The sequence below is a fragment of the Pantherophis guttatus genome, chromosome 2, assembly GCF_059756535.1.
Source record: "Pantherophis guttatus breed Tessera chromosome 2, ASM5975653v1, whole genome shotgun sequence".
Lineage (NCBI taxonomy): Eukaryota > Metazoa > Chordata > Lepidosauria > Squamata > Colubridae > Pantherophis > Pantherophis guttatus.
Genome location: NC_142064.1, coordinates 120,302,330 through 120,312,354, shown reverse-complemented (window position 1 = coordinate 120,312,354; position 10,025 = coordinate 120,302,330). Strand labels below are relative to the sequence as shown.

At 41.1% G+C, this 10,025-nt stretch overlaps 1 protein-coding gene across 2 annotated transcripts in view; it reads right to left on the bottom strand.

Moving 5' to 3' along the window:
• The window catches only part of APEX2 (apurinic/apyrimidinic endodeoxyribonuclease 2), a 62,785-nt gene extending 53,673 nt beyond the window's left edge, over positions 1–9,112 (bottom strand). The window contains exons 1-6 of one of the 2 annotated variants that reach the window (XM_034434095.2): positions 8,920–9,112; positions 6,392–6,475; positions 5,109–5,289; positions 3,114–3,260; positions 2,035–2,104; positions 146–1,475 (exon numbers count right to left, since the gene is read on the bottom strand). In XM_034434095.2, the coding sequence (XP_034289986.2) occupies positions 492–1,475; positions 2,035–2,104; positions 3,114–3,260; positions 5,109–5,289; positions 6,392–6,475; positions 8,920–9,040 (1,587 nt within the window). In that variant the 5' untranslated portion in view covers positions 9,041–9,112 and the 3' untranslated portion in view covers positions 146–491. Of the gene's footprint in view, positions 1–145; positions 1,476–2,034; positions 2,105–3,113; positions 3,261–5,108; positions 5,290–6,391; positions 6,476–8,919 lie in introns of those variants that run through there. The other variant, XM_087888687.1, reaches the window with a different exon arrangement.
• Positions 9,113–10,025: the final 913 nt, after the last annotated feature.

The window sequence follows — 10,025 nt, the reverse complement described above, 5'->3', positions numbered from 1 at the left end:
CTTCTACTTGAAATTCTCCTGCCACAGAAGAGGGATTTGGAAGCATTCAAACAAGCTCCAACTACAGCTGTGAGATTTCCTAGCCTCATCTCCTCTCTTTTCAGAGAAGAACGTCCCCAATTTACAGAGAAAACACAGAAGGGTGTTTGTTTCTTTGTTTTGACCAAAGATCTTTATTTTAACAAATGTTTTTTAAAAATGTGTTTTCTACAAAGGAGAGTCATTTTCCCACAATGACAAAGATTTAAGTTTTTTATGGGGCAACAATGAAAAGAGGACTGAGATCAAAGGTTGCCCAAGTCCTTGTAGAAATTCCTGAGATATAAAAGAGACATGTTGAGCAGAAAAAAATCTGCATCCTTGACCTCACGCAGCCACTTGGAATTACTCATCCCAAATCAGAGTGGCCTGCCTGGGCAATTCAAATGGAGCACATAGCACCTAAACCACAAATCAGATTCAGCCTCCCCTTGCTCTACTCAGGAAGTGTCCTAGCTGGCCCACAGGAAGTAGTCACACCGTGCACGGGGATCCGAGGGCTTCCCCAGAGGCCGGGCACAGACAAAGAAGCGCCGTCCACAATTTGGCCCTTGTTTCTTCACTGTCCGCAACACACAGGGCTCCTTGTGGGCCTTGCAGCAAGGTGGGTGTGCAGGGCCAGGTAGCAGTGACTTCCACAACACAGACTGATTTTGCGTAGAGGGAAGTGTGTTTTTCTCACAATTCATAGCTGCCTTGCTGGTCACACCCTTGGAGGGTGCCTTCTTTGGACTCTTGACAGGTGTCTGGGTTACCCCTGAGACTTCCTCCACCCCACATTTATCAGCTATCCTTTCAGCACTCTTCATAGGAGGCTGTTTCCCAGAATCCTCTGCTGCCGCCCTCTGGACCACATTCAAAACTGACTGGCCCCTTCCACCATCCACAGGCTCAGCATCCAAGTTCCCAGCTTTGAAGAAGCTACGTAAATCCCCTTGCCCTTTCTGTGCTGGGATGGTCCGCCTTTTCTTCAAATCCCCCAAGGCAGTTCTCTCTGCTTTGTCCCGTTTCTGCCCCTTCTCAGGCAGTTGGGTCTGTTCCACTTTTATCAGAAACCGGCTGAGCTTCTGTTGGATGCCAGCAAACTCAGGCAGGAACCGGGTGCAGAGCGGGGGACACCGTGGGGCAGCTAAGCAGGTACTTTTCAGCACAGCCTGGACGGGACAGTGGTCAGAGCCCAGCACCTCTGGCATGATCTGAGCATCGGTCAGTTCCAACAATGCCAGAGCACGGTCAGCCAAGATATAGTCAATGCGGGTACCATAGTTCAAATGCCGGGATCCTGTTACGTTACACCAGCAAGTGTAGGCTTCATCCTGACTTGGGTTCAGAAAGCGGAAAGTATCAACAAAGAGATTCTCGTTCTCAGAATCTCTACCAGGCTCCCAAAGGAAACCGTCCAGCCAGCAGCGCCCAGGATGCTCCTGGAAGGATTCCTGCAGTCAGAAAAGAAGCATCAGGGATACATTGCTAGACCATCAGGGTAGTTTTATGAGATTAAAGTGCTTTCCATGTATCACCAAACGGGTGCAAGATTTTGATACCTGGACTTCAAAATGGGTAGAATCATATCTCACATATGGTGGCTCTGGTTGCAAATGTGGCCATATTTTAAGGTTTACAAGACCAGAGTTTCCATCGCCTTCCCAACTCAATGTGGCAGGAAACTGTGCTGTTGGGTTTCAGTAATGATGGCCACAGGAGTCTCAAGGGTTGCAAAAAAGGGCCCGGAAAGCCATATGCAAGCCTGGAGCTATAAGTTGCCCGCCCTTGCTTTGTAATAACCTTGTACGATAGACCAGCATTATTTTATTTATTTACTGTACATTCCGATTCTATTACTTTTTTTTAATAATTCAACTTGGTAAATATTTTCCTATTTTCCCCACAACCACCAGCCCTTGAGGTGAGTTGGGCTGAGAAAGCAACTGGTCCAAAATCACCGAGCTGGCTTTCGTGTCTAAGATGGGACTAGAATTCACAGCCTTCACTTACCAAGTCTCCTGGATCACAGTGATCGATGGGCCTGTGTGCAGTATTGATGTCTCCCAGGATGATCACATGGCTAGAAGAAGAGAGGAAACGTGAACCATCTTCAAGATCAAAAACTGCAGCTCCATTTTAGAGAGTGCTAGTACACATATAAAGCACAGCTGATGGCTCAGAAGCAGGCAGCTGCAGCTTTGAGAAATATCAGCAAGGAGAAATTCGGTTCCAAGTAGAAATAGCTTACTTTGGAGTAAAACACTGAACATCCACTTAAATCAAGGGACATCTTTGGTCTGTGTCATAAAGGGTCAGATTAGCAATGGTTTTCCTAGGCTTCAAATACATCTGTTTTCTACCATTTTTTAACCCGGCATTTCGGTTTCTGAAGATAAAAAACTAAACATGGAACTTTTCATTTACAAAGCATGCCATGACCTCCACTCCCTCACCTTGAATAACTATACACAGACCAAAAACATATCTGGCCAAAACAAGCAAACAAATATATCTGAAAGAGCTCCAACATGTTTCCCAAGTTCTTAACAAAACACTCCAAACAAACCTCCCCAGAATTTTGTTCCACCTAGCCACCAACCTTCCTTCACACACACATGATGGTGCTCAGTGCACAACACACACAAATAGTTTTTGCTCCAGAATTTCCTCAAAAAGTAGGCGATTTGCTCACACCACTGAAATCTCAGGATCTACAAATCCGAACAATCTGCAATGCACGAATCCCACTAAGTGAGTTGCATAAAATTCAGAACAGATCTGGGATAACTAGGCTTTATCTTGAATTTCATACTCATATAATGTGTATTTTGCTCAATTTATTCAGTAAAAAAAAAAAAAAAGCAGCTTGAATGCTACTTTAAAAAAGAAAGAAGTCAAAGGGATATTACAGGACTTACAAATAGGAACAAATGTTTATTAGATACTCTTAGTTATAGCAAACTTTACAGTTTCCCTGCAAGATAGTTCAACGGTTTTCCTCTCACTGCAGAAAGTAGAAAGAATATTGCTTAGCCTAGCTCAATGCAATAATAATAACAGCTGAATCAAGGATTTCACAGCATACCTACCCTCCAGCTCTAAGAAGAGCTTCAGCCCGGGCTTGCAAGAGGCGGTAGAATTGCAACTTGAAGTCTCCACGTTCTGGCTTTTCAGGGTCAGCGCGAGGGCAATACACATTGATGACAGTCAGCATAGTTTCCTGCTGTTCTGAAGTGCTACAACACAGAGAAAGTGGTTTCCCCCCTCTCCATGCCATCCAATAATGCTCAGCCAACTGCACCTATTATGAAGAATCTAACCATTTTCAGCCCATATTCCAACCCCACTTTCTGCTACTGGAGGATATTTCAAAAAGAGTAACATTTAACATTTATACACCTCCTTTACACAGCTTCACATCTTAAATACAAGCATCCTGCTGATCCAATCCCCCAGACATTCTATTTTCAAAGGGTCGACTGGGAAGTCCTCAGAAAAGATGTCCCCAACATACTGCAATGACTGTATTGGTCCTCTTTTACTTTTGTTTTAAGCCACTATTACATAAACAGGAGTCATTCTGATTAGGTGACCCTGTCAATTGAATAATTACGATGATAATGTTAGATAGGTTTCAGCCAGTTTAATCTAGTAGTTAAGGCACCAGGAGACTGTGACTTCCAGTCCTGCCTTAGGCATGAAATGGGTGACTTTGGGCCAGTCATTCTCTCTCAGCCCAAGTCACCACACAGGGTTGTTATTGGAAGAAAAATAGGAGGGGGAAGGAATATTGTGTGTGTTTACCCTGAGTTGTTTATAAAAATAATAAAGGCGGATATAAACAAAATAAATAACATGTTTGTCATATAGATGTTGATGTACTTGTCTGGGTTTGTTATTTATTTCCCGTAATGTATTTCTATGTATTTTGTCAAATTAACATTCTTTTTTGTGAGCTGCCCAGTCAGCCTGAAGTCAAGTGGCAGGAAAGTTGAAGTAATTAAGTAAATAAATATTATCATTATTATTATAAATGATGTCATTGCAACCACTTCTTTCCACTGGCGCTCCCCAGCAAAAAGTATTGCAAATCAAGTTGCCTTTGAAACTGAAGGTAAAATATTATTATACAGTAATTACAGTAGCTGGAACAGCCTGAATCTCCACAAATATATCTCTAATTCTTCTACCATGAGCAACCTATAGGCTCATTCCAATGGGTTAATTATAGCTTTGGCAAGGCAGATTTGCTTGTCTGTGCCTTCAATGCCCATATAAAAGAATTCAGCACTGTTAACCAAATCATATCTGGAGAGATGGGAGCCATTTACTTTGCACATGTATTGTTGAGTTTAGACTGGCATCAGGAGTTTCTGAGTTCATGTTCACATTTCGTGGGGCTGCCATATTTATCTGTAAAACCTGTTAAATACTGGGATTAACTCAGTGGTGAGTTTCTACCGGTTCGCTCCTGTTCGGGCAAACCAGTAGTGGCGGTGGCGGGAGGCTCTGCCCACCTATCCGGACATCATCACGGATGCTCTGTGCATGCGCAGAAGCGCCGCACGTTCTTGGTTGCGAACTGGTAGCAAAGGTAAGAGGAACCCACTACTGAATTAACCAGACATACCAGAATTTGTGCAGGCTGTTTATGGCCTAGAATTAACTCCCAAATACCTGCTTTACCATTAAGGGCTATGCAGTGATCCAAATCAAATTGAAAAAATGATTCAGAATATGCATGAGCATACTTATCATTCCTGTCAACACATCCTTAAATCAAACACACCTTTTTTTTTTTTTTTTGGGGGGGGGGGGGCGAGGGGGAGATATTCCCCTATAGTCTTGCTGTGTGAGCCCAGAAAAAGTTAGCCTTTTAAAGCAGTCACCAATAGATGCCACAGGAACACTCCTACGCGCTCCAAACCTTCTCTTCCCCTTCGAATCCAGATCACAACACTGCCTTACTAATTACTTTCTCTGTTCATCTCCATATTAGATGAGTTGTCAGCTTCCAGGATATTTGCTAACTTAACATCAACAGCAGGTATTCCTTCCCCCGCCTTTGTGATTGCTATCTTTACCGTATGCGATGACGGGTTAGAACTGCCCGGCCTTCACTGTCCAGGGCCTTGAGCTCATCAACTGTGAAGTCCTCTGTGTTTCCATAATAACCGACTGCTCCACTGTGCTTGGTAAACAGCCCAGACAAGCCCTCCTCAGCTGCTTCTGGGGTGGCACTTGCTCTACAGAAGGTTGCAACGCCTAGAAACGCAGGAGATTTAAAAGGTCATCTTACATATGAAAGGGCAGAAAGGCTATCAACTTAATCACAGGCCCAACATTTTCACTAACTGCAGAAATCCTGAATAGTAACCTATATGGGCAAAGCTATAATACAGACTTCCCAGATTTTAGAGTGGCCTTTGATTTAATTTCCCAGGATAATCTTTGGCATAAGCGTCAAACTTCTTTATAAAAAGAAGCCTCTTCTGTTTATCTATTACTTATATGATAAGGACAAGGTGCCGCCCCCAGGGACATTTAAACCAAGGATATTCCTGCTAAGAGCATGGATTTATTCTGGCACCATCATTATTTAGTTATTACATCAACCTTTTAATTGTCATGATGAGCAACTCCTATCAACCCACCAAAATGGAAGACAAACATATAACAATCCTATTATAATCCTGACACGGTAAATTGAAAACAGAGTGAAAAAACAAGACTTCCAAAAGATTTCTAAGCTTAGGTTTCCACCATTAATTGGTATGCTAAAGGATGTCAATGAACAAACAGTAGCTAAAAGTTGAAAGTAAGAATATACTAAAATATTGTACAGTAGAGATGTCAACATCCAAGATACTTTAGCTTAGAAGATACGCTCTATTTAAAGAACCTGTAGTACCAGAAGATGAAGTTAGTTCAGCGCTCCAATCCTTTCCAAGTTGGAAAACTACAAGAACTGATGGAATACCCATTAAAATATAGCAAACAACTGAAGTTTTTAAACAAATTATGCCAACAAATCTGGAGAATGATACAGTGGCCACCAGATTAGAAATCAATCTACATTCCAATGCCAAAAAGGGCAGTGTATGCAAGAAAGTGTGCAAACCAGAATACAATTTCACATGCCAACAAAACAACACAGAACACAGATTAGAACACTACATTGACAAAAAATATGCCACATGTTCAAGCTGGCTTTAGAAACATGAGATATTTTCAGTCATACCTTTGAATCGTATTTATTTCTTTACTCAGAGAATGGCACTGTTTAAGACACAGCAACAGGAATCAATTGAGAAACTATTAATCCAGGAATCAACTGGATTTGTCAGGATTGCTAGCTCATCCCTACCTGAATAGCCACTGCGAGTGCGACTGAAACTGAAGTAGGAGCTATAGCCCTCCACTATAGCCAATGGTTCCTCCAACAGGTCACCTGAGAACAAAGCAGAATTTTAGTGAGGAAAAAGATCAGCCTGGAGCAGCTTTTCCCAGCATGGTTGAACTTCTCCTCTAGCCAGCAAGGCCAGCAAGCTTTTGAGACAAACAATAATACACACACACACACACACACACACACAATCACACTACTTTTCTTTCCCAGTTTTTAAAAAGGGAATATTTCCAGCATGCTAAAAAGAATCCTAGATTAATGCAGTGTATGGTCAGCCAGCATATGGCTTAAGGCTCAACATGGAAAAAAGTATTTTTTAAAGCATCTAATGTACAATTGTGCAAAATTTCTCATTGTCTGAAATCCCAGGGACCCATTACAGTTTAAGGACTGAAAATGACTAGTTTGCCTCACTGAAACACAGGCACACATTCTCATGTTCAGCAAACATGTAGCTGAGACGTACCTTAGGCTACTTCACTAAAACTAGAATTTTCTTGATTCCATTTCAATATTGTGGTTGCTACAGTTTTCTTTTGCCTAAAAAGTTCAGTCAACACTGAGGTACTGTGAGAAAACAACAGCACCTCCATTTTGCCCTCATGTTCATGTTTTAGTCTTAGGGCAAATTTCACACTTTCCCAAGGGGAAATTAACTGCAATAAATGTACCTTATATACCCAAATAGTCAGGCTGAAATATGTGACTCCATTTATTCTCATTTATGGATAAAAGGGGCCTGATGATGATTAAGTACATCAAATCAGTGTTAACTTTTAATGACAAAATAGATTTTCTCCAAGATGATGTGACCTCCACTGGCCTTTTGTGTCTTTCAGTGGTGCACTCATTGATGTTATAATCAAGTTCATCCATCCACTTTGTTGCTAGTGATCCTCTTTTAATTTTCTTTTCATCCTCCCCAACATTATATATCCAGAAATATTGACATTTTTAACAATTCATTCTATTACTCTCATAATCAGATTAAGATATCCTGATGAGGAAAGTATATTTAAGTTTATTTTTTGTTAAGTACACAAGGCACTTTTAACATGTTCATCCCTTTGAGAAGAAGACAAGCAGAAGTGGCCAAGTTTATCTAGACTTGCAACATTATCAATTATTATTACAGCAATAAATTATTTCTGTACACACCGTGGACAGGGACCTACAATCTTATATTTCCTTAAAGACACAGCCTCATTCATTGCATACATAAAGTTTCCATTTCATTTTTTAAAATTCTCCTTTGCTTGTTTAAAAAGTACCCACTGAAGATGAATACCGTGTTTTCCCGAAAATAAGACCCTGTCTTATATTTTTTTGAACCTGAAATAAGCGCTTGGCCTTATTGCCATGTGCTCAAAAGCCCAATTGGGCTTATTATCAGGGTATGTCTTATTTTGAGGGAAACAGGGTACTAAGAGGTCTCCACACACTTGCTCTTTTCAGGTTTTTTCAAAGGTGTTCAGTTGATCAGAGGAAGGGGGAATGAAGGATATATTAGCCAAATTCATTTTTCTAAAATTGATTTTTATTAATATGCAAACAGTAAATACAAATCACATAGAAAAGGAAAAGTAGCTACTGATATACAAAGAGGAAAAAACAACAAATTTTAGGAAACTACTAGATTGCAAGTTATATTTTCCCCTCCCATTGTACCTCAAATGATCATTTCAATCAATATATTTATAAGTGTTAGGAATTATTCCTGAATTTCATTAAATTTCTGGTTTCTATTACCAAATCTGTGGTTTTGATCCAGAACCAAATCTGAATTAAATAAACAAATCTCAGGTTTGGGGATTGGGACTGATAAGTTAGATACTTTGTCTGCCACCTCCAATTTCCAACTAGTTAGTCCTCGAGTTATGACCACAACTGAGCAAAATTTATGTTGCTAAGTGAGAAATTTGTTAAGTGAGTTTTACCCCATTTTACAACTTTTCTTGCCACAGTTGTAAAACGAATCACTGTAGTTGTTAAGTTAGTAACACGGTTGTTAAGCGAATCTGGCTTCCCCATTGACTTTGCGTATCAGAAGGTGCAAAAGGGGATCACACAGACCCACCGGGACACTGCAACTGTCATAAACGTGAATCAGTTGTCAAGCATCCAAATGCAAATCACATGACTACGGGGATGCTGTCAACGGTCACAAGTGTGAAAAATGCTCTTTAAGTCACTTTTTTTTTTCAATGCCTTTGTAACTTCAAACAAACTGTTGTAAGTCGAGGACTACCTGTACTGACCATGGTGTCTGAAGCTGACCCATTTGGGGCAGCCTCTCCTTCTCTTCAGATTCTTATATACTTCGATTTTAGATAGGAGGGTTGCTAGGTCAAAGCTGCAAATAAAAAACCCTAAACAAAAATACGGGGAACCGCCCCCCCCCTTCCAGTTTCAACCTCGGTTTTGCATTTTAACACTTGTCCAGCTGTTGCCTTGCATTGATGCACGTGGGGGGTGCTGGGACTCACGGGTTATCTTAGTCTCCTGCAAGCAAATAAGATCCGCTCCCAAAGAATCCAGGAGCTGCTTCAACCCCGCCGACCCCGCTCCTGCCCGGAGCCCGTTCACGTTCCAAGTCACCAGTTTCATCCCAGCTAAACGGGGCGGCTCGAACCCAGGCAGAGAAGGCAACCCCCCCCCCACCGAACGTCACTTCCCGCCGCCAAGCAAGAGGGTTTTCTTTTTTAAAAATAAAATGGGCGTTCACTTCCGGTTCTATTTAGAATGAGTGATCTGCGGGGCGGAAGTGGAGGGGATGTAGGGGAGCAGTTCGAGGTTGGGTGTGCTATTTCGAACATATAATGCACTCTTTTTTTTTTAAAGGGGTATATCTGCAAGAGGATTCAAGATTTAGAATGCACTTTACAAACGTCTAATCAATTATTGTCTAATCAATTATAGTTGCTAAAAATGATTTACCACCAGCATTTATTTTTTTAAAATTGACTTTCATTTTTTACCTGTTTGTGGACTTTTGGAAACCTAAGGTCTGCTGCCTTTGAGAGAAAATCTAATCTCCTTGATTGTTTCTTAATTTGGTTTGCAAACATAAAATCCAATACAGTAAAATTAAGTTTACATGCTGCAAAATCTGAAGCATGTGGGAGCTAGAAGGGGAAGGGTAGGACGGACGCCAGGTTAATACCCCCATGAAAGCCAGGTGATTTTTTAAATCGAGTTTGCAAAAAGCCAGAGAGTTTTTGGAAGGGAAAGTTCAAGCTCTTTATAGTTCCACTTTACAAGCTTCATAATAACTTTATTGTCTTGAAGGTCAAACTATGGGTTATAATCTCCCCAGGCGGTCTTGACCAAACTAAAGCAGTTTGCAAATGCAAATTTGAGTGAATTTGTCATTTGAAATCAATTCTTGGACATGGCTAAATTTGCAGATCCAGCAATTTGTCAAAAAAACGACAGTTTTATTAGTTTTATTCATGGCAGAGAGTCACACAAGGATGTGAGGAATGCAAGACGTTACATGCATAATCCCCACGGTGGTTATTAATTAAGGGGCGGGTGAGGTAAAATATCTGATGTATTCTTCAGTGGGACTACGTACAGCCTTCTTGGAAAT